The 24,108-nt window shown below is 55.0% G+C and overlaps 1 protein-coding gene across 3 annotated transcripts in view; it reads right to left on the reverse strand.

Moving 5' to 3' along the window:
- Positions 1-18,322: 18,322 nt before the first annotated feature.
- The window catches only part of IL4R (interleukin 4 receptor), a 42,429-nt gene continuing 36,643 nt past the window's right edge, over positions 18,323-24,108 (reverse strand). For all 3 annotated transcript variants that reach the window (XM_023246308.2, XM_023246309.2, XM_045047486.1), the window contains 3 exons: positions 23,636-23,714; positions 22,205-22,254; positions 18,323-20,872 (listed from right to left, as the gene is read on the reverse strand). In XM_023246308.2, the coding sequence (XP_023102076.2) occupies positions 19,315-20,872; positions 22,205-22,254; positions 23,636-23,714 (1,687 nt within the window). In that variant the 3' untranslated portion in view covers positions 18,323-19,314. The remainder of the gene's footprint in view (positions 20,873-22,204; positions 22,255-23,635; positions 23,715-24,108) is intronic.

Below are 24,108 nucleotides of genomic sequence, written 5' to 3' on the forward strand. Positions count from 1 at the left end.
CTCTCCACCGGGTGAGGACGCACCAGGAAGGAAGAGGGCCCTCCCCAGAAAATGACCATGGTGACACTGTGATCTTAGACTTCCAGCCTCCAGAACCGGGAGGACATCAGTTTCTGTTGTCTCGTATTTTGTTCTGGCAACCTGAGCCGACTGAGACAGACTTAATCTGTATTAGTCAGGGCTCTCCAGGGAGACAGAGCCAGCCCTGGTTTCTACAATTATTAGTAACATAGCTAACAAACTTGTTTACAGTTTTAAGGGGCTTACCGTGGAGCAGGCCCTGCGTAAAGCTATCCTAACCACGTATTAATATCCACATCTTAGACAGGGGGAAACAGAGGTACCAGAGATTGAGCAACTTGCCCGTGACCACAGATCATAGGGAGTGGAGTCAGGATTGGAACATGGACAGTCTATCTCCAAGTGGTAACAAGGCTATTTGTAGGTCATGGGGGGTTTTATGGCTAATTTTCTTGTACTTTTCTGTATTGATTTTTTTTTAATTTTTTTTTCAACGTTTTTATTTATTTTGGGGACAGAGAGAGACAGAGCATGAACGGGGGAGGGGCAGAGACAGAGGGAGACACAGAATCGGAAACAGGCTCCAGGCTCTGAGCCGTCAGCCCAGAGCCCGACGCAGGGCTCGAACTCACGGACCGCGAGATCGTGACCTGGCTGAAGTCGGACGCTTAACCGACTGCGCCACCCAGGCGCCCCTGTATTGATTTTTTTAAGTGATGTATTACTTCTAGAACAATAATAAAGCTATTCAATTTTGGAAATTAAAGGAAGGAAGGTCACAGTGTACCTGCGTGCTGGGGAAAGGGCACAGCAAGAAGGGAAGGCATTAAAAAAATCTATGGAGATGTGAGTCAGGGGTCCTTCCAAAACCAATGACCAAGGTTGAGTGCCATGCCCTTTACTTTAGGTCCAGCGGTCAATTTCACAGCTATGAGGATTAGAATCACTGAAGCAACATGTGCTTGGGGGCTTTTCCCCAACTTAAGAGTGTCTCATGGCCCAGAGAAACCTGAAGCCCCCTGGGATTGCATTAATAGAGGTATGAAGCACAGAGTAAGGGAGGTTATCCTCACCACAATGGCCAGACCAGCAGCCTATGTCCAGTTCTGAGCCCTCATTTTAAGAACATTGGTAAATTGGAGTATATTTAGGAGAAGGAACCAAGAAGCCGGGGGGTGGGGGGTGGGGGGTGGGGAAAGGGGTGTGGAGAGGGTCTGAAAACCATGAGCGAGCAGAGGTATGGAGCTTGAAGATGAGACGGTCCAGGGTGGGAGACATGAGAGCTGACCTTCAGGCTCAGACCAGTGCAGTCAGAGTTGCCTCATTGAGGGACAGTGAGCTTCCTGTCTCTGGTGGTATGCAAACCAAGGCTTGGCCACCTGTTGATGTGGGTATATGGTTGGATTGATTGAGTGTGTGGTTGGACCACAGGGCCATAAAGGCTCCTTTCACGTTTAGTGTCTACGTGACTCTGATTTCTGGAAAGATGTGGGAGGGTTTACCCTGGAAGGCAAGTGCTATGCACCAAATCGTGTTCGTGTCTCCCCGCAAAATTCCCGCGTTGCAACTCTAACCCGGCTGTCACTGTCTTTGGAGATGGGGCCACCCAGGAAGTCGTGAAGAATCGGATTAGCGTCCCCGTCAGAAGAGCCACCAGTGAGCTTCTGCCCTCTCTCCACATGCACGGAGGAAATACCACGCGAAGACACAGCAAGCAAGTGGCTGTCTGCACACGAGGGAGCGGGTTCTCACCAGGAACTGAATCAGCCAGCACTCTCTCTTGGCCTTTCCTGCCTGCGGCACCGCGAGAAAGACGTGTCTGTCGTTAAAGCCACCCTGTCCGTGGTGTTTTGTTACAGCAGCCCGAGCTGACTAAGACAGAGAGTTACCGCAGCGGGTGCACACATCAGATGCCTCTGCTTAGCCTCCCCCAGGGGATCCTGGGGCTGAAGCCCCAGCCTCAGGGTGCCAGCCTCCAAGGTCCGGGGTGGGGGGGGGCTGATCAGGGGAGAGGAGGAGTTGCCCATCTCCCCCCGCCCCCCCACCCCCCCACACACCCAACTTGACGTTTGATTTTTTTTCAGTAGGTAGAACAGATCTTCTCTTTACTGTTGAGAGTCTCAAGTCCAGTGGGGAAGGGACACACAGGACTGAAAACAAGGCACTTGGGATAATGGCATGTGGCAAGTGTAAGCGGGCCCTTTAGGAGTTGTTGTGGTTAGTAATGGGCAGCATTGCCTTGTTTTTGGCTTTTCAGCATTGGAAATGCTAGCATTGTATCCTGGTAATTGTATCCTGATTTTTTTTCTGAGATGCCACCCCTTCTCCTTGCTTAGTTTCTCTCCCCAGGAGGGCACGTGACCCTGCCCTAAGTCGATTCACTCTCTTCTTCAGGCCATGTTCATTGACCCCATTAGAGTAGGTGACCCAGTCAGAACCAATGAGACTCCATGAAACTTTTGATTGGAATGATTGGGGCAAAGACTGGGCTCGGAGCAGACAAGATATGCTATCTGAAGCGACTTTAGATATCTTGTGGCCACAGTGGGAGAACTTGCCTCAGAACAGAATGGAGTCAACGTACAAGAAGTGACTCATGGCAGGAATTGAATCATCGGGCATTAGGACCCCTTGATCCGGCTGTGCCTGAAAGCCAGACTTTTTAGTGAAATGAGACAATAAGTTCCCTTTTGGTTTCAGCCAGCTTGGGTCAGTTTTCTTTCACTTGAAACTGAAAAGTTCTTGACAGATATATCACTGCGTGCCTACCAGTGTTACACGATGATCTGTACAAAGTGTCATGGGAAAAGAGGGGAGGCAACTAATTATATGCCTGGAGTGGTGTGGAGGGAGTGTCCAGGGAAGGCTTTGCAGAGGAGGGGTCACTTAAACTGGATTTGGGAGGAAGAAGAGCAAGCAGTTCATCTTGTCAGAACGACAGAAGTGACCGTTCCAAAGCTTTTCAAAAACATGGGCGGGGAGACCAAGAAATACACTTATAAATAATCTAAGGGATAACGAGAAAAACCACAGTGGGAAAGTCAGAAAACATTTTGAACTGAACGACATAGAAAATGCCTATCAAAACTTAACGGGTGCAGCTAAAGTAATACTTAGAGGGAAATTTGTAGCCTTAGAATTTGTAAATGAGAAAAGAAGACACACTAAGAATGAATGTTCTGAGCGTCCCTCTCAAGAAGGTAGCAGCAAGATAAACAGAAGAAAGTAAAAGAAGGGAAATCATCGTGATAGAAAACAGACCGAAAGAGGAAGGAAGCAGAGCCTGGGGAGGATCAACAAAGCCCCAAGTCTGCCGCTGGTGAGCCAGAGACTCAGGGGCGTGACTGCATGGCCTATTTGGGGAACAATACCCCCCCCCCAGTACCAGAATGGGTGGACTGGGCAGAGGAGGCCGCCAGCAGGAGGGAAGTGGTGAGGCTGGAGACTGGAGAGGTCAGTGGTGCCCAGAGCCCAGAGGAGCAGGACCAGGACCCCGCCCCGTGGGCCGTGGAAGCCATGGAAGGTTCTCAGCAGGTTACTGGGCTGGGGACGTATCTGGCCCTTGGGGACCCTCTGCAGATGAGAGCGGTGTCTCAGATGCTGGGGCTGATTGAAAAGGAGAAGAAAAGCCACAAGGATGCCATGGTCAGGTTTCCAGGAACCAGCCTCCGTCACGGGGAACTGTCACCACCACTGTCTGCTCCCACGGCCACCTGGCACGTGGCACAGGCTCACTTCCCTTTCAGGCAGGGGCTGCCAAGCCCCGAGGGTGGTCCTGAGAAGGCCCTGGAAGGTAGGGAGAGTCTGGTTTTTTCAACCTCAGCACCTCTGACATCCGGGCTGGACAATTCTTTGCGTCGGGGGCTGTCCTGTGCGTGGTGCATCCTGGGCCCTAGGCACTGAGGGCCAACAGCACGTCTTCCCAGTTGTGACAGCCGACGGTGTCTCCAGACGTTGCCAAGCATCCCCTGGAGGGGCCACTGATTTGCTGTTGTGGTGGAGGGGCGGGCTAGACCCCCTGCTGGTGACATTTTCCCCCCACCTGCCGAACGGGGCTGAGGAGACCCGCCGCACGAGATAATAACGGGGATGCGGCGGGGTCACCGAGCCTGGCAGAGGAGGGGCTCAACACACAGCAGGGCTCACGATTACGTGCCTGGGTGACAACTATTTCGCCTGCCTCTGCGGTGGGGCCGGAGGGCCTGGACCGTGAGTGCGGCCGTGTCCCCAGCACAGCCACCGAGCTGGCTCAGCCGTGCCTGCCGCTGTCTCTCAGGACCCTACACCCGGCCTCAGGAAGCCTCCAGTTGAAAGGTGCCCGGAATCCACAGCGACGGCCACCGGCGTCCCTCAGCGACAGCAGGCCGCTAATTCCCCACCTCCATTTCTGCGCCTCCACAAGCCACTGTTCTCCTCAGTGCAGCGATGGTTTCCAAGCTTTTTTCAAATGTTTTATTGTATTTTTGAGAGCGTGCAAGTGGGGGAGGGGAAAAGAGAGAGGGAGACACAGAATCCAAAGCAGGTTCCAGGCTCCGAGCTGTCAGCGCAGAGCCCCATGCGGGGCCTGAACCCACGAACCCTGAGATCGTGATCCCAGCCGAAGTCGGACGCTCACCAGACTGAGCCACCCAGGGGCCCCTGCGGTGATCATTTGAAAGCAAAACCTCCAAAGTCTCCCTGCCATTCTCGAAGAAACGGGAGTCCTCACTGTGACAGGACTGTCACCCATCATCTCATTTCTGCCTCCCCAGACCCCTGCGAGCTGGGCAGGCAAAGACTGGCCCATCCAGCCTGGGAGGGTGGAGTCAGGTGACCAAGGAGAGACCAGGTTCTCTGGTGAATGGGTGGGAGAGACGGCTGAGGGGAAGGGACAGCAACGCCCTGTCCACTCCTGCTCCAATCACCTTCGAGCAGGAGCCTCTCAGTTCCCCGTAACCCACATGTGAATCTCGGTGCCCAGCAGAGACAGGGTCCTCGTTTCTCCAGGGCCGGGGCAGGGGGCTTGTCGGGGGTGACAAACGTGCATATCCAGGTGTGTGCAACGCAGAAATAAAAACAGCAGCAGGTGGCCTGCTGGGAGGCTGCTGTGTGCCAGGTGCTGGTATCTGATTTAGTCCCCAGAACAGCTCTAGGAGGCAGGTGCTGTTCTTACCGCCACCGCACAAAGAAACGGAGGCACGGAGAACGTAAGCTGCCCGTCCAGGGCTGTGCAGATAGGAAGGAATGAAACCGGAATTCCAACCCCGGGCAGTGTGGCACCAGAGCCTGGGCTGTCACCCACCGCCCCGCGATCCCGATCACGAAGGCCCGCGCGGGACCCTGTAGGAACACAGCTCACATAAGCACAGGTGCACATGAAACCACACCCTCGCTGGCGCACTCACGTGCCGCTCACGCTCAGAGGCGGAAGTCCCCACCGGCGAGAGGTCCACCGCGCGCGGTCACGCAGGCCTGGGAGGCCCCGCCCTACTTGCTCGCGCATGCTCTTTGAACACAGCCGCTCGCGCATGCTCTTTGAACACAGCCGCACACGCCTGCGTAGAAAGCGTGCAACACCGCCGTCCCCCCAAGGGCACCCGTGTGCAAGCACACGCTCGTTGTCCTGTCGGCGCAGACGTATATACGTGCACGTGGGCGCACTTGCTTAGAAGTATTCGCGGAGCACCTGCTAGGCGCCAGACGCTGTGCCGGGGAGACGGCGGTGAGGAGCACAGTGGCCGCCTTCCCAGGGCGCGTCCTTCAGCGGGGGCACATGCCTGCGTAGGTCCGCGCCTGCGATCGTCCCAGCCGGCCGATCGACCCTGGCTCTCACGTATTTACCGCGTGTGAGAGGCAGAGCTGAGCGTTGGGAGGCCGCGGGAGCACCGTCCTCCCGTGTGCACACGCGTGAGTCCAGTCCCCTTTTTGGCAGGAGCCGCAGGGCACAACCTGGGTCTTGGCAAGAGGCGAATGCGGTGCAGGGGACAGAAATCAGTGTTACTTTCAGCAGCCTCTGTGGTCTGAGGGTCCCGGACCCTCCTTCAACACGTCTGAAGCCAGACCGTGATCCGAGTGACAAATGCCATGTGCATTTGCAGACACGGGCACACGCCCCCGTACGCTGGTATATGGGCACATGTGTGTGCCAGCCGCCCAGCCCTCTCAGGGCCCCCCGCCCCATCAAGAGCCTCCTCCCCAAAGTTCCCAACCGCCTCACCCCCCCCCCCCCCAACTTACACCTAAGGGAGCCACAGCCCAGAGCCACTTGGGTCCTCCAAGAGGCTGCACACACAGGGAAGAAGGGCACCGATGACTCCACTTCCAGGCAGCTGTGGTGAGTTTCTGCAAAGACTCCCTTCCTCAAAGAGGCTCCTCTTTACTGAAAGTGCAGGCTGCTGTGGTTTCCCCGCACTGACACGGAGGAAAGGTCAAACTCACAAAATTGTTTACCAAAAAACTGCCCATCAGTGGATCAGCAAGCATGTACTGACAGCTGCCGTTTGCACCCTGGGCCGCCTGCAGCGCCGCGGGGAAAGAGGGAGAGGAGTAAGCACGGTTTGTCCTACCGAAAGGTCAAGGACCACGCGGGAGCTGTGGTTGGTCCAGAAGAGAAGGAGCTCCATGCACAAAGCCGGGTGGTGGTGGATGGGGGGGGGGGGGGCTAAGGAGGGGAAGCATGTTCTGGGCAGACCAAAACAGGTGTTCCTTTGGCCCCCCCCCAAATCACAGCTGGCAGTGGACCGCTAAGCCAACCATCAAGAAACAAAAAACAAAAACTTTACATGTGGCATTTGCTGCTGTCTGTGGTGTGAACAACACCCCCGCCCCGGCCAGTTTCAACCCGAGCCGAGCCGCCAAACGCGGGGTTGACAGGGATGCGCACAACGGACCCGCGGGAGGGAGCCGGTGCGAGCCCGCCTCGGCACCCCGCGGATCCACGGCCTTCTCTTTCCAGCGACAGGTGGAGGACGGAGCCAGAAGTCCCGGTTACGAAGGCCAAGGTCGGAAACAAAACCACTGCTCGTTCCTCAGTGCATGTCCTGGTTTGCCCTTTCATTAACTCGGCACCCAACCCTGCGCTGGATGCCGGCCCCCCACCCCCGGGGGTTGCCTCAGCCCATCCTACCTGTGCTGATGGGGAAGCACAGGTGCTGAGGAGCCCGGAAGACTTCTCGGAGGAGGCGGCATCTAAGCTGAAACATAACGCAGTGAGATCGTGAGCGAGGGGTAAGAAAGGGCTCTTTCTGAGCAGAGGAAATAGCCTGAATGAGGGCTTTAGCCATGTCACGCACTTCTTGGGTAACCCAGCCAAAGCATCCTGTTGAACAGACTTCTTAAATGAGCCAGCATAAGTGCCATACGGGTCCTCACTCCTGTCGTCCTCAGATGACCCTGCGAGGTACTTACTATGTTTAACCCCCTTGTACCTATGGGACAACGGAGACCAAGAGGAGGTGAGCCAACAGATCCGCGATCACTGGTTCCCTCGGCCTCTGCACACACCTCCTCTGAGCATCTGAAGTGGGTGCAGCTTGGGGAAATTTTCGGGGGTACCCAGACACGGCAACCACCTGTAAGTTCAGTTTTGGGTTTAATTAAATGTCAGCGTGTGGGAAGTGATCTGTTCAGCTCAAGCGTAGTCCTCGCCCCCCTTTACACACAAACAAGGCAAGAGTGCGGTCCACGGTCGAAGTGTTTCCCGGAGACGTCAGTCAGCCAGTCAGCACACGCTGGTCAGCATCGGCACATCTTGGCCTGGCCTGGGGCCGAGACGTTTAGAGTGAGCCCTTGTTCACTCTCAGTCTTGTCTTGTTTTTCCACTGAGCGTTTCGTCTGGGCCGGGCCCGGGGCTGGGGGCTGGGAGTCACAAGAGGAAATAGATTCTAGTCCCTGTTCTCCACGTGTCTGGTAGGAGAGACGCCCCAGCAGTGACTTCCTGTATGTTTGAAATATTCCGTCATCAAATACAGAAAATAAAATTGACAGTTACAATAAGTGATCGTAACGGGGTATGTGCTGAAGAGAGATCAATTCTGCCCTGTGTTTAGGAACGGGCTCAGAGGGAAATGTCCACTGAAACGGGGCACTAGAAGGTGATATTTCATCAATTACTGGGTGGTTGGGGGTGGGGGGGCAAGTTGGGAGTGATGATATCTAGGGATGGCCAGGTCGCGGGGTCTAGGGGTGACAGGTCATGGGTCTAGGGGTGCCCAGGCCATGGTGTCTGTGGCTGACTGAGTCACGGTATCTAGGGATGGCCAGGTCATGGGTGTAGGGGTGACAGGTCATGGTATCTACGGGTGACAGATCATTGGTCTGGGAGTGACAGGTCATGGGCCTAGGGGTGCCCAGGCCATGGTGTCTGTGGGTGGCCGGGTCATATTGAGTAGTGGTGCCCAGATCCCAGTGTCTAGGGGGCCCCGGGTATGATTTCGACACTAATTTCCACGGGTGTGGGTCTCTACACCACCAAGCCGTTAACTCCATTCTAACACTACCTGCCTGGAGATGCACCAGATCCCACAGGTTGAGGGCTCAGTCCTACCAGACGGCCCTGCCCCCCACGCTGCAGACACCCATGTCAAGTCCGGCTGTCACCTGCGCTTCTGGCAGACCAGCAACCGATCAGAGGTTCCACTTCTGCTCCCCGGGCTCCTCTCGTTTGCTAGAGCCGCTCAATGTCACTTACTAGGTCTCCGGTCTATTACGAAGGGATAGAACTCAGGAACAGCCAGATTTAGGGTTCTCGGGCAAGATACGGGGAGAGCCCAGAACTTCCAGGCTTCGCTGGAGCTCGCCATTCTCCCAGCCCCTCCGTGTTCACCAACCCAGACGTCCGTCCCCCTGAACTTAATCCTTTTTGGGTTTTATGGAGGCTTCGTTACTTAGTCATGATTGGCCGTTGGTGACTGAACTCGATCTGCAGCCCCCCTCCCTTCCCCAGAGGTCAAGGAGGTAGGACCAACGCTTTCAACGGAAGGACACGGTTGGTTCCCCTGGCAACCAGCCCCATCCTAAGGTGGCCTAGGGACTTCCCAAAGGTCACCTCATTAACATAACAAAAGACACATTATGGCTCTAATCACTTAGGAAATTCCAAGGGTTTTAGGAGCTCTGAGCCAGAAAGGGGACAAAACCAAACATACATTTCTTACCGTAAATCACAATATCACACCAGCTTGCGGATTCTAGGGTGCCCAGGTCATGTCTCGAGGCGATAGGTCAAGGTGTCTCGGGGTGACCGGGTCATGTCGTACAGGGGTGACAGGTCACAGTGTACCCAGGGCCAACAGGTCCTGCTACTTTGGGGCGACAGGTCACGATGTCTAGGGTGTAAAGTAGGCTGAAGGGACAAGAAGAGAAGGAGCCAGGACCCAGGTGGCAAAGGGGTTTGGACTCTGAGCTGTAGACCAGTGTCTACATGAACACCGCCACAGGCCATTTCTTCCATGCTTCCCTTTTCTCCTCCACCATTGTGTCCTTAAACTTGCTCTCATAGGGCCTTGCTTGTTTTCTTTAAGTCATTTTATTTTAAAAAGAAACGTTGTCCTCCTCACACATGGAAGACAAGAATCCTGTATCACAAATAGAAGGGAACTGTAAAAACAAAAACAGTGAAACCAAAACTGAGTTCTTAAATTCTAGCGACACGCTGCGACCGTGGAAGGCTAGTCAGATGAGGACAGCATTGAAAAAGATTCGTTTCCTCGGCTCACAGCCCTTTTACGCCACACCCATGTGCCACCTAAAAGCACCTCGGCTTTGTGTCCCCCACCTGGGTTACCCTGGGGTGAGTGACCCATACTCCCGCCCTACTGGGAGCCAGGAGGTACCGGGAGCAGGGAAGGGAGGCGACTAGCCCGAGTCTTGGGAAAGAGGGAGTAAATGGGCCGCCTGGGGCAAAGCCTGCTCTGGCCTTAGCAACTGGGACCCAGAAGGAGGAGGTTTGGGGAGGGGGATGGAGAGCCCACGTGGGATATGCTGATTCTGAGATGTGGGGACGTCCATGTGGGGATCCATTCCTTTGTTCGGAAAGTATTTACGGAGCACCTACTGTGTTCTAAGGCCCTGGGGATAAAGCGGTGAACCAACCAAACAAAAACCTCTGTCCCCCCCGTGGGGTCTACGTTCTTGTGGGGGAGATGTGGGAGCCCTGATAAGAAATAAGGGAGTTAATAATACCTCATAATAGGGGCACCTGGGTGGCTCAGTCCGTTGAGCCTGACTCTTGATTTTGGCTCAGGCCATGATCTCAGGGTTTGTGAGTTCGAGCCCCACATCGGGCTCTGTGCTGATGGTGCGGAGCCTGCTTGGGATTCTGTCTTCCCTTCTCTCTTCTCTCTGCCCCTCTGCAGCTTGTTCCCTCTCTCTCTCTCTCTCTCTCTCTCTCTCTCTCAAAATAAACTTAAAAAATTGTTTTTAAATATGTCATAATATATGTCACATTAGATAGTGATGCGTACTGGGTAAAACACGTGTGTCTGGGTGGGGGAGGTGAGAACTGAGATGGATGTATGGGTCTGGAGTTCAGGCAAGAGACCTGGGCTGGGGAGACCTATTTAGAAGACATCATTCATTCATTCATTCATTCATTCAACAAATGTTTGTGGAGCGCAATCTATGTATCAGCCACTGTGCTGGTACACACAGCCTTCGAAACTCTAGTCCAGTTATAGTTAACTCGATGGTGATGGGGTGCAGGGGAGGTCGCCCCCAAATGCCCCAAATAATCAAAATATTGATTATTTTGAATTAAAGTTACTTAAGACAGCGTGTGCAGAAAGGACACTGGGACCCTCCTCTGTCCCCCTGAAAGCAGGGAATAAATCTCTTGGGGGAGAGGTCCCCTCCGTGTACCAGGTGGTAAAGAGATGCCCTTCTCACCAGAGAGGGGACGGTCAGGGCCGAAAAGGCTGTAGAAACAAACCTTGTTACTCTTACCACTTCATCGCCTCAACCCAAATTTTGCTTACAACTCCTTACTAGTTGAAGCTCCCAAGCATAATTTTCCTCTGTCCTGTCCGTTCCTCACGGATTTGCGTTTGTCTACAGCATATCAAAGCTGCATGCTTTTTCGTCGTTTTTTGGGTCTCAGTTTTATCATTGGATCTCCCTGTGCACCTCATTACACTTGGGTTTGTTTTTTCTGCCATTAGTCTGTCTCCTATCAATTTAATTCTTAGACCAGCCCGAAGAACCCTTGAAGGGGACAAGAAAAGTTTTCCTCCTCAACAATGGAAACAGATGAGATTGCCCATGGAGCGTGTGGGTGGGTGGGTGTGGTGGGGGGTGCTGGGGACCCCCAATGTTTAAGGTGGGGCAGAAGGGAAGACCCAAGGAAAGGAGCCTGAACAGGAGCAAGCGGCCGTTAGCAGAAGAACCAACAAGGGCAGAAAGGTATGGACTGAAGCAGACCTGAACTTGGTGGCTGGTCTCTGTGAAGGCAGTTTTGCAGCTTCTGCACAGAGAGGGCTGGGGAGTGGGTGTGCAGGGAGGAAGTGGAAACAGAGGAGACAGCTTTCAAGAACGTGGCTGGGGAGGGAAGGAGACAGAGAGAAAGAAGGAGAAGTAGGAGGGGTGGAGGGAAACTTTGACGGCTTGCAGAATGAGGGGACTTGACCAGAGGCCCGCAGGGATGGGCAGAAGGCGGCAGAGGGAAGGAGCTGAGAACACGGGGGACGGTGGTGTCTGGGGTCCAGAGAGAGTGGTGGGCTCAACCTTGGAGCCAAGGGCCGACCCTATTTCAGGAACGTTTACGTAACTCGAGCTCAGGGAAAAATGCAAGTGAAGGTCTTCTTCAAAAAGTACTAAGAATTCAAAATGGTGACTCTTGGTACCCAGATGGGTAGTGGAGAAGAGGCTTGACTTCTTGGCTTGGCTGAGTTGACAGAAGCCACTGGATGTGCAGACTGGGTGCCGATCATGAGAGAGAGAATGGGGATGTGGGGATAGGGCTTGAGGAAAAGGCCGGGAAATATCCGTGTATTCGTTCCCTATTGTTGCCGTAACAAGTTGCTGCACATCTAGTGGCTTGAAACGAACATCCATTATCTTACAAGTCCTGGAGGTCAGGAGACCAAGATCGGTCTCGCTGAGCTGAAAATCAAGACGTCAGCCGTCCTGCATTCCTGCTGGAGAAATCTAGGGAAGAATCTGTCCTTGTCTCTTCCAGCTTTTAGCGGTCACCTGCATTCCTGGCTCACGGACGCCAGCTGCATGGAATCTTCACCTTTCTCTGGGACACTAACTCTCCTACATCCCCTTTTCACGATTATAGGGACCCTTGTGATTCTAAGAGCCTTGGGCCCCTCCAAATAATCTAGGATAATCTTTCCATTGCAAAGTCAGTTGATCAGCTGACCAGATTCCACCTTCAACCTTGACCCCGCCTTGCACTGTAACATAACAGATTCACGGTTTCCAGGGACTAGGATGTCAATATCTTTGGAGGTTCATTATTCTACCTGCTACAATCTTTAAGGCTGCTTTATGGCTGCAAAAGAAACTCCACAGTGACTTAAACAAAAGCAGGTTTATGGTTTATTTAAGAATCCAGAGGTTGGGGCGCCTGGGTGGCTCAGTCGGTTAAGCGTCCGACTTCGGCTCAGGTCATGATCTCGCGGTCCGTGAGTTCAAGCCCCACATTGGGCTCTGTGCTGACAGCTCAGAGCCTGGAGCCTGTTTCCGATTCTGTGTCTCCCTCTCTCTCTGGCCCTCCCCCGTTCATGCTCTGTCTCTCTCTGTCTCAAAAATAAATAAACGTTAAAAAAAAAAAAGTTAAAAAAAAAAAAAAAGAATCCAGAGGTTGATTTGATCACTTGATGATGTAATCAAGGACTCATGGTCTTTTCTTCTCCCACGTGGCCATATTCAAGACACTAGCTTTCATTTCCGGTCTTGTTCCCTCATGATCACGAGATGGTTGCCAAACCACCAGACATCACATCCAAAGCAGCATGGATGATGGCAAAGGGACCTTCTCTTACTGCCACTCTCTTTGGTTAAAAAAGGAGAACTGCCAGCTTGCCCTGCGGTTCCGTGGCAAAAAGGAAGGACCAGATATGTTGACCAACTCGAGCTGAATTTACCAGCTGGAAATCAGGAAATGCCAGTTCCTGGTTGGGGTGGGGTGTCAGTGTATAGGAGTGAGGAGTCCAGATGGCCAGAATCACAGTCTACAGCTGGGGTCAAAGATTAGTTTGTGGCCAGGGAAAGGGGTCAGCATGTGGCTGGGGTCAGTGTGCAACCAGGATCATGATGAATAGGTCCATAGCGTGGGTCAGGAATCATTCTATGGCTTGAGTCAGAAGTCATTCTGTGGTTGGAGTCAGATTTCAAACTGGAGCTAGGATCAGAAGTTTGGGGGTGCGCCCGGGTGGCTCAGTCGGTTGGGCGTCCGACTCACGGTCTGTGGGTTCGAGCCCCGCGTCGGGCTCTGTGCTGACAGCTCAGAGCCTGGAGCCTGCTTCCGATCCTGTGTCTCCCCCTCTCTCTGCCCCTCCCCTGCTTGTGTGCTCGCGCTTTCTCTCGTTCTCTCTCTCAAAAATAAGTAAATAAACTTAAAAAAAAGAGAGAGAGAAGTTTGGTTTAGCATTGCGCTCTCTCTCCCTGCACCTCTCCCGTCTCATTCTCCGGATTATTTACACTGATGTGAGTGTATTTAGTCGGATCCAGGAGACGAGGTGAGCTTAGGGCCCTACTCTGCCATCTTCCCAGCCTCTCTCCTCTCCTTCTCCTTCTCTGATGAGATCTGCTGAAGGCTTGGTGACTTGGGTCTGTGGGGAAGAGAGAAGCCGAGTCTGGGCAAGACCCTTAAAGACAGGCGGGGGGAGGGGTATGGAGGAAGAAAAGACTGCAGTAAAACGTCGGTGGAGAAAATACATACAATGTGTATGGACAGATGGGGAGAGATACGTGAGCCAAACAAAGACCTACCCATCCCGCATATGAACAGCATCCAGAGGTGATGTGCGGACAGCTACAAACACGAATTGGTGAGGTGATGCCATCGGGACCATTTCTGTCCTTCTGGTGTTCTAGTCTGACCTTTTGGCAATAAATTAGCATTAAATTTAGAATGCCGTTGTTTCTCTGAATCATGTTTCGTGCCTTCATTTCCACGATACCCGCGGACCCGTTCGGTCTGACACGAAGAGTGCTAGCAGGCCCGTGGACAGCGTTGCCCGTGTGCAGGCGCCATTCTGAGCCTTCCACCTAGCGACACACACGCCAATATCGGGTTAATTTTTAACAACTGGTCCATGAGGGCGGTGCTATTATCGTTCCCATTTTACAGATGAGGAAGCACAGAGAAGTTAAGTGACTGGCCCCGAGCCACACAACCGGTCCTTGGAGCACTCTGAGGTCCTGTGTGTCAGGCCCTTTTGCGGGTGCAGAAGGGGACAGGGGACAAAGGCAGGTGCGCGGAGATCGCCCACGCCTACTTTTCTGGGCGTGGCATGGCCTCGGAGCCGCCGAGGCAGAGGCAGGCGCTGGGGCCAGAGCCGGTCACTAGGGGGCAGCAGGGACCAAGGAGCGAGCCTGCAGCCCATCTGAGGCTGCCGGTTCCCCCCACTGGGCTTGTCAAAAGACACGTGGGAACCGGTGGGATTCTAAGGAAGAGCTGGCGCTGTCCAGCGGCCACCAGGTAACTTAGGCAAATGCATCACAAGGGCAGCTGGGCATCCATCACCACCTCTGCTGCTCACCCTACCACTGTGGGCCGTGGGCTGTAGGCTACTTCTTTCCGTCTTTGACCGGGTGGAAATTGAGGCCCAGAGTGGTCAAGTACTTTGCCCGCAGCCACACAGCCCCAAATTGGCAAAGGCAGGTTTAAACGAGGCAAGATGAGTGCAGAGCCCTTGTTTCCCCGAGCCTGTGTTCTCCCCTGGAAAAGGGATATGCGAGGACGGACGAATGGTGGCCACGAGCGACCAGGAATCAGGGCTCCTCAGGGGCAAGTCCTGCCCACGTCATAGCCTGGGGATCCTAGCTGCGGGGATCCGCTGAGATCACGCCTCTCTCTTGCAGTGGGGGCTCAAAAACTTCTTGCTGTTTTTTTCTTTTTCTGATTAATAACCTTCGTGGGAAAATAATGTCAGAAAGGTTATTCAACAGGATACGCACGGAGATACACCTTCAAAAACAAACATTCATTTTTGTGACCTCCCACATGGTTCCAGGAGCAGGGGCGGGGGGGATGGGATTTCCGGTGGTTTTCACTTTCCTCTTTATATCTTTATGTTTTCTCTGAATCAGAGAATCCTGGCATGTGCCAATTTAGTAATCAGAAACAAACAAATAAGCAGGGTTTTTGTGTAAAAAACAAAAAAAAAAAGAATAAAAATAAGGTAAAACAAAACAAAATAATTTTAAAATAAAATAAGATAAAATAAAGTAGAGGCACCCCCCCCCCTTACCAAGGGGAAATCTTGGTAAAATCGAGGCTGGGGGTGTGCAGGGCCGGAGTGTGAGGGGGGGAACCCTGGAATCGATGCATCGGCAAGCCCAGCCCCTTCACTCTCTGCACCTCTAGTCCTGTCCCGCGGGGGGGCGCTGGGCAACTCCAGCCTTCAGCATCTCGCTTCGCCCACACCCCTGCCGCCGGCTTCTAGTTCTGGGCTCCCCAGATCTGCCGGACCCTCACCCACTCCTCTGCGGCTCTTGGGGCAAACATTTGGTGCAGCCAATCCCTGTTCTTCCCCTCATCTTTCCGGATCGTTGCCTCTCCCCTCCACACCAGGGCAATGGACGTCTAAACCAGCAGGGTCCATTCATCTGCCTTGGCGCGAAATCCCTGTCTACAATTCTCTGTTTTGAGCCGACATTTTCTCTTTCTCTTCTCTTCTGACTTCCTTCCTACAGATCTCCCCTGAAACTTTGGTCCGTGCTCACAATTTGAAGTTGTGTGTTTCCTTTAACAACTGACTCCCAGGGAGTAGTTACTAAACATTTGAGTGAGGGAGTGTTCTGCCAGGTGGGGAACTCCTGGCCAGTGAGGGAGTAGGCATGAGCCAGAGAGCTTGGGGACCCGAGAGAGGGCACAGGCAGGGGAGCTCCCACGTCAGGAGCCATCAGAGACCCACCAGGGAAGCTTGGAAGGAGCCCAGGGGATGATGAAGATGAAAAGGGACTCGATCTCCAGGACAACCCCAGGAGGGAGGTGTTATTATCTGTCCTGTTTTACAAATGAGAAAGCTCAGGCGTAAAGGGGTGCAGCAGAGAAGCGGGCTGGGGCTCCCTGCCCCGAATACCCTTGGGGTTTCTTGCCTAATGTGGAGACCTGGGAGGCCAAGAACCAGATTTTAAGGGGATTTTTAAAAGTCCTTTGTTGAAGAAATGTCCAGAAAGGCCCTGGCAGCCAGCCATTCCCTGGGGGAAGTCACTTCAGTCCTGAGTGAGAATATCAGCAATGAGGATTTTTAAGCCGCTGCCCCCACCCCCCTCCCCTTGGCTGTAGTCAGGAGGGCTGTAGTCCCCTGCTTATGGGTAGCTTAGTTTGGGGTTGGCTGGTTTCTTTCGGACCATGTATCTCAGTGCATGGGCTAATGTGCAGTCGAGCCAAGATAAAAATTCCTCACTCCAGCCCCCATCCTGCCTGATCTTATCTCCCACCACTGTCCCTGGCTCACTGCGCTCTAGCTGATCTTTTCCGAACTATGAACAGGTCGAGTTCATTATGCCACAGGGCCTTTGCACTTGCTCTACCGTCTTGCTTGATACATGCTCAGTAAATATCGGTGGGGAGTGCAGCTTCCCTGCCCTCTGCTTCCTCCTTCCTGGTGTTAAGCTGGAGAAGGTTGGGGAAGCAAGAACAGTGGCCTTGTCCCAGCTTCCCTGAACCAAGGAGGGTGGGTTTAAATCCACGTAAGAAATGCAAGGTGTCTGATTCTCTACTCCCGCTTCCCAAAGCCTAGACAACTCTCTGTTACAAGCAGAGCCTCAGCTGACCACCTGGGTCCCTTTTCTCTTAAGATCCTGGCGGGGCAACGAAGAGACCAGCGTCAGGTCTGTGTCAGACTTCCATCCCGACCACCCCTCCACCACTCGCGCATCTTTTCTGTTTGCTGCTTGCTTTGAACAGTTGGTTTTCTGAGACGGCGCTCAGGCAAAATGGACTGGAGCTGGTATTTGAGTGGCTAGCATGCCGTGCATGGGATGGCATACCATGGCGGCTGGGAGCTCTGCAGCCTGACCTGGGTTCAAGTCCTGCTCCGGGATGTCCTCGCTGTGTGGTCCTAAGCGAAACCTCAGCCTCTCTGGGCCTGCTTCCTCATCTATAAAATGGGGGTAATAACTGAACCTGCCCGCGAGAGACGTGATGTAGTGGGCGTAGGGCACTCAGCACATTGCTTGGCCTTAAAGAGAAATTTTTATTAAAAATTATATATATAATTTTTATAAAGAGCTCTTGAAGGCAAAAAGTCCAGAGGGCTAGTTCAGGCTCCGTCCTTCACTGTGTGACCTTGGGCAAGTCCCTTTTCCTCTCTAGCACAAAGTTTCTCCATCTGTAAATCATGGGGTGGTGGTGGGGGGGGGGATGACTTAGGCCTCTAAAGGGGTAGATTTGGGCTCAGCACAGAGGAAGGATTTCTAACAAACATCAGGCTGCATGTGAGGTAGTGAGCTCCCCATCACTCCTAGCGCATGGTACAGAATGCCAGAACAGAAGGGAACCTCATGCGGCCAAGCCGCTTCTTTTGCCGAGGGTGGCCGTCCGGGTAGCTACTCAGGGAGCAGACTGATCACAGACACAGAGCTTACGTCCCCGGCCTGCGTCTTCATGCCACCTGCCCGGGTTCAGCTACGGGCCTGCCACTGACTAGCCGGGCCACCTTGGCAAAGTGCAGCAGCTTCCGGTAATCCTTCGTACCTCTCCGTCTGGGGGCTTGCTTCCTGGAGCAGCTGCACGTGCTGGAGAACTAATGCCCTTGACCAGACGGAAGCTGGTGGACCAACACCGGGCTCCCTCACCCCTGCAGGGATAGCTTTGGACAGGCGCTGTGCATGGTTACCCGAGGCTCCCAGCGGGTGGAAGGTCAGTTGCCCGGGCTGGCCCCGTTGGATAACACACCGTTTACTGCCTCCTGACCTTCCCCGCCTCGTGTCCCCACTCCCGAGCAAGGTTTCCTGGAATCACCACCTACAGCAGCTAACTGCACTTGAGTCCTTGGCTCGGGGGGAACCCAAACAAACAGAGACAGAAAGTTAACCTCTTGGACCTCATTTCCTCTGGATGGAAAGATCCAATGAGTTAACAGAGATAAAGAGCTCACCACCACCTCGGCCCAGATGTTTGTTTAATACACGGAGGGGGCAGGGAACGGAGATAAAGAGGCTTTATTTACATAAAACACCTCGCCCTGCCCTCCGATTCCACAGCGATTTCTCAGTGAAGACAAATACCAGGCGATAAAATAATCTTCGGGATGCAAACAAACATTACACAACCAGAGGGGCAGGTCGCCGTGCCGGCTGAGGGTGTGGTGTGGGCCGGCGGAGCGCCTAGCTCGGCCAATCCCTCCCTCCCTCCCTCTGGCTGCTGCGGCTGCCAGCAAAGTGCCTGCGGGGGCACAGACTGGCCCCGAGGTAGCTGGCTGTGTTCATTCTGGGGCTCCTGTGCTTAACAGGAGCCCCCGGTCTCAGCGGTTGTGTGGGAACCAGACAGCAGCCAGTCGTGGCTTCGTGATCCCAGTCTTTCGGGTCCTTTTGTGTCTGTTAGCGCACTTGACTTCGCGCCCCGCCACGCCCAGGTCCCGCCCTCAGGGTCGACCTAAGGAGGGTCTGTTGAATGAATGGGCACCTCCGGGCAAATGACCACCCTTCCAGGACCACGACGTCCCATCCATTTCCCAAGGTCTCCCAAGTCATTCCCTGGTGGGCTCGGCCTCCAATCCGGTGAGACAGCGGCAGCCGATCCCAGAACCCGGCAAGACAAGAGTAACAGAGTGACGAGCGGACAAAGCGCACCCAGGGTGAGCGCAGCAGGGAGGGCGCGTGGACGCATGAAGTGGCCAGTGGCTCGTGCATAAGCCGAGGCACCCAAGGAGCTCCCGATCCCCGCAGGGGCCTCTCCCCCGTGCCCTCCACTCCCTTGGGTTGTGGCGAGCCCAGGCCAGGGCTGGGAGCTGGGGGAGGGGCGGGGTGGAGCCCAGTCTCTTTACCCCCAGGTCAGACCACCTCCCAGCTTCATAGCAGGGTTCTCCAAGTCTTTTGCAAATCCTCCAGCCTAGCCGCCTTCCGGGGGAGGCACTTCCCAGGCCGGGCTAAGGCCCAGCCCTCACTCGAAGACGGCAGTGACAAGCGGGCACGCGCCTAGGAAGCCATCGTGCACGTGGGCTCTGGGGAGAGCATGGCCACCTTTTTGGGGGTCTGGCTTGAGCTGTGAGCATGGCTCAGGGCAGGCTGGAAGCACAGGGAGGGCGGGCCCTCCTCTGAGACAGCCAAGGGTGCCGGGGAGGCTGGAGAGAGGCTGGCCTCCAGGGGCACCCCACCTGGCAGGGGGTCCGGGGCCCTCAGAGGGCTCACCAGCGGCGAGGACCTGTCTCCACAGCAGCAGCCGCAGCAGGGGCTGGCCACGGGGTGGGCCTCACCACCCTCCTCCTGGCCGTGACACTGCTTCAGGTGGCCACACAGGTGGCAGGTGAGGGCTGAGTAGACAATGCCGCTGGCCAGGTCGTCCCGGAGGGGGTCTGCGGCCTGCTCCGGGGCCGGCGGGGTCTTGTGGCTGTCCTGCGCCTTCCCCGCTGGCTCTGGGGAGCTGCCCGGGAGGGGGGAGTCCTGCGGGCAATGAGGTGGCTCCGCGTCCAGTCCGAAGGTGAACAGGGGGACGGGGACTGGGGCGGGGGCCCCAGGGCAGCCAGGAGTGAGGCTCTGGAAGGGCTTGTAACCCCCGTCCCCACTGCCGGCCTCACCCCCGGATGTCTCTGGGCAGACGGCACCGCTAGTGAGCAGACTCGAGAAGGCCTTGTACCCGGCCTCCTCCGAGGGGCCGAAGTCCCCCACCCCGCTGTCCTGGGTGCTGCCCTGCCTCACGGCGCACACAAACTCTCGGTAGCCGCTGCCGGGGGCCGGGGCCGGGGCCCCCCTGTGCTGCAGGACTCGCTGACGCAGAATCTGCTCCCAGGTCTCTGCCTCGGGCTGGAGCGCGGAAGGCGGCTCCGAAGGCTGGGGGGCAGCGGGGATGCCGGGGTCCGCCTCCCCCAGGCGTCCCGCCAGCTCGGGGCCCGAGTCACACTCGCCGGGACCTGAGGACCGGCCCTGGAAGGTCCCGAAGCTGCGGTAGGCGGGGTTGTCTGTGACGACCGGGGGCGTCTCTGGGAAAGTCGGGCTGGCTGGGCTCTGGGGCAGAGTGGCCAGAGGATCGGACCGGGGGTCGAAAGGCTGCTCCTTGCCCTGGGGCGATGCCTCCTGGGGCCCCGGACCCGGAAACTCAGCCCAGGGCATCTGAGCACCTGCACTTCCCGAAGGAGGAGGAAACCACGATTCCAGCGAGCCCTGTGGGCCAAAGCCCCCTTTCTCAACCCCGAGAAGGTCCATGAAGAGGCTTTCGGTCAGCCGGGCCGCGATGCCCTCCCGGCCCTCCTGGAAGCTGTCCTCGAGGTTCACAGGCGATGGGCAGAAGCTCCCTTTATCTTCCTCCTCCTCCTCCTCCTCCTCGCTCTCCACCGGGGCCTCCAGGAGCTCCACACATCGCACCACACTGATGCTCTCGGGCCAGAGGATCGTCTTGCTGACCTCCACGGGGCACCATGCTGATTTTCCAGAACCCTGCGAAGGCCCATTTCTGGCAATCTTGGAGGGATCCTCTTTCCTTTCCACGCCGTGCTCCAGTAAACAGGGCAGGAGCTTCCTAAGACAAGTCTTCCAGTGTCTGCGACAGCAAAGAAAAGTTTGGTTGGGATTCGCTTTCTCTGCTGGAAAAACTCCTATTCGTCCTTCAAAGCCCAGCTTAAAATCAGCCTGGACTGACGTCTATCTAATGCAGACAGGCCTCCTGACTTTTTTTTTTTTTTTAACATTTATTTATTTTTGAGACAGAGAGAGACAGAGCATGAACAGGGGAGGGTCAGAGAGAGAAGGAGACACAGAATCCGAAACAGGCTCCAGGCTCTGAGCTGTCAGTGCAGAGCCCGACGCGGGGCTCGAACTCACGGACCGTGAGATCATGACCCGAGCCGAAGTCGGACGCTTAACCGGCTGAGCCACCCAGGCGCCCCTGGCCTCCTGACTTTATAGTCAATAATCTGTCAGTCTGACTTCCCTACTAGCCCAGGAACTCCCTGAAGGCAGGGCCCGTGTCTCACTTTGAGATTTCTGGAGGCCACACACACACACAACCTGGCACCCGACACAAACTCAGTCTACGGAATAAGGAAGAGTCTCCGTCAGGGACGATGACATTTAAAAATACTTACCAGGTTGACAATAAACTTCATATATTGAAAAAAAAATACTTATCAGGGGCACCTGGGTGGCTCAGTCGGTTAAGCGTCTGACTCTTGATATCAGCTTGGGTCAAGATCTCACGGTCTGTGCGCTCAAGCCCCACATCGAGCCCCGCGTAGGCATGAAGCCTGCGTGGGATTCTCTCTCTGCCCCTCCCCCACTCGTGTGTGCGCACGTGCTCTCTCTCTCTCAAAAATAAAAATAAAAATAAAATAAACTGAAAAAACTACTGATCAATTTAAAATATTTATCAATACCACAGCACAAGTAATGACCGGGGCTGTGGGGTCCTAGGCTGGGGCAGTGTCCTGGGACCCCCGTGCTGTGCCAGGTACCAACTCTTTAGTTACTGGACTGTGGGTCATCCAGGAACGAGCTAGGGGAGGCAGGGGCGATGGTCAGACACTCAGGGGTTCCAGAGTTGGCGATTCGCCAACCTAGCACGCGATGCTGTTGACATTGTAACAACCGGCACAGCCGTCCGGCTTGTAACCTCTACCAGCCTGGCTCAGGCCAGGCTGCGCACTTCCGAGGGGGTTCGGCCTGGGCCTGACCCCTGGGGAAATTCAGGGGGCTTAGCCAACATGCCCACCTACCCAGACCTCCTCTCCTCCTGCCACCCTCCAAGCCCAGTGTCCCAGGGCAAGTCCTGAATGCTCAGGAGGAAAAACAGGCGGGGGTGGGGGTGTGGTCCTACCGCCCCACTTCCAACATCCTCCAAATCCACACAGGCTGTGACCTGAGTTCATATACATACGGGCACTTGGCTGGTTCCTGGCCTCGGGACCGCTTTCCCCACAGCGACACCTAAAATACAGAGACAGCCAATGAAATGGAGTGGAGAGGCCTTGCGGCCCAGCCTGGCATACGGCACAGCTCAGGGAGTGTTTGCTGCAAAAGGAGTGTTCGACGTGACATCACATAGGCCGGGGGTCCAATCGAGGTCACTCCAGCTCTCTGAGCCTCAGCGTCCCGCGGGATCGACGAGACTGCCCAGATATCAAGTCGCCGGGGCGGATGATAAAAATGGCCACACTGCTCTGAAGCTCCTCCCACCCTCTGAATCTGGCCTGGGCGTGTGACTTGCTTTGACCAACAGGATGCCGCGGAGTGACATCGGCCCGGCCAGCTCGAGGACGTCGCCACTGCTCCAGCGGACAGTCAGCCAACCTCCAGGCCTGTGGCTGAGGCCACTGGGAAGGGGCCCATCCCAGAGCCTTCCACCCCCACCACTGCATGGAGCCCAAACTGCCCACATGCAGAAGAAAGTGCTAATTTAGAGTGTTTCAGCTCTCTAAATTTGGGGCTGATTTGTTACACAGCAAAGCTCACTGATACATGAACAGCACTTATTACGTGCAGGACCCTGCAATATATACTTTATACGTGTCGCCTCCATGAATTCCAGTATCAGGTAACCACTACAATAACCCACGTGAAGAAACTGGCTCAGAGAGGTTAAGCAACATGCCCGAGTCCACACCGCAGGTAAATGGCGAAGCCAGGGTTCCAAACCAGACCACTGGACTCCAGAGCCTGCCGGCGGGTCCCTGGAGAACGGAGGACACTTGGATGTTCTGTTCTAGACGGGGCTTGTGTCCTCCCTTCCCTCCCTCCTACAGAGCCCTGAGATCACCCAGGAAACCCCACGTGGCCATGGCATTGGAGAAGCTCATCCACCCTTAGTTCAGGGGTATCCATCTGGCTGGTCTCAGAGCATCCCCACTCCCTTACTGGTGAATGCTTTAGGAAAGGGCGTGTGGTACAATTCAGACCGATGAGAATTGAGGAGAGATTTGCTCGTGCTTTGGGGGCAGTTTTCTGCTCGTAAGAGGAAGACACAGGAAGCCTGTCCCCAACCCCCTCACCTTTTGGCTTCTTGCCCTGGTACAGAGACCTTTCCAGGAGATGACACGGAGGTGACCTCAAGGGTCACCTCCTCCCGGGGAGATAAGACGCCAAGCAACCAACCCAGAGGAACCCCGGCCTGTCGGGAAGAGTAGCCGTGGAAGCTAGGGGGCAGGGAGCAAAGGCTCTGGGCTCCTAGTGACCACACGAAGCTTCTGAAATCCAGAAACCTTCCTGACTTGTCAGGTGCAGTTCCAAAAGCCAACAGCCTCCCAGGCATTTTGAATCCTGCTTCCTGAAGCGTGCGGTCTACAAAATGCTAACCGACCCACTCTCCTACCTGTGGGTCCTGGATGACTATCGCCACTAGGTGGCTGTGGGCGGGGTTGGGAATCTGGTCCCACCATTCTTTCTTAATCCTGAAAAAGAAAAGGGAGAGTTATTGAGGGGCGCCTGCGTGGCTCAGTCGGTTAAGCGGCCGAATCTTGATGTCGGCCCAGGTCACGATCTCACAGTTTGTGGGTTCGAGCCCCGCGTCAGACTCTGAGCTGATTGCCCAGGGCCTGCTTGGGATTCTCTGTCTCCCTCTCTCTCTCTCTGCCTCTCTCGTTTGTGCTCTCTCAAAATGAAAAAAAAAAAAGCATTAAAAAAAAGAGTTATTGGGTGCATGAACAGGTTGATGTTCTTTCCGTGAAGGGGTCAAGGACCACGTTGAGAAGGTTCGTGGATGCCTTGCCCTAACCTCATTCTACAGATGAAGACACCAAGGCCCAGAAGTGAAGTGACAGCTGGACTGTGGGCAGAACAGCCAGG

This window comes from Felis catus, chromosome E3, assembly GCF_018350175.1.
Source record: "Felis catus isolate Fca126 chromosome E3, F.catus_Fca126_mat1.0, whole genome shotgun sequence".
NCBI lineage: Eukaryota > Metazoa > Chordata > Mammalia > Carnivora > Felidae > Felis > Felis catus.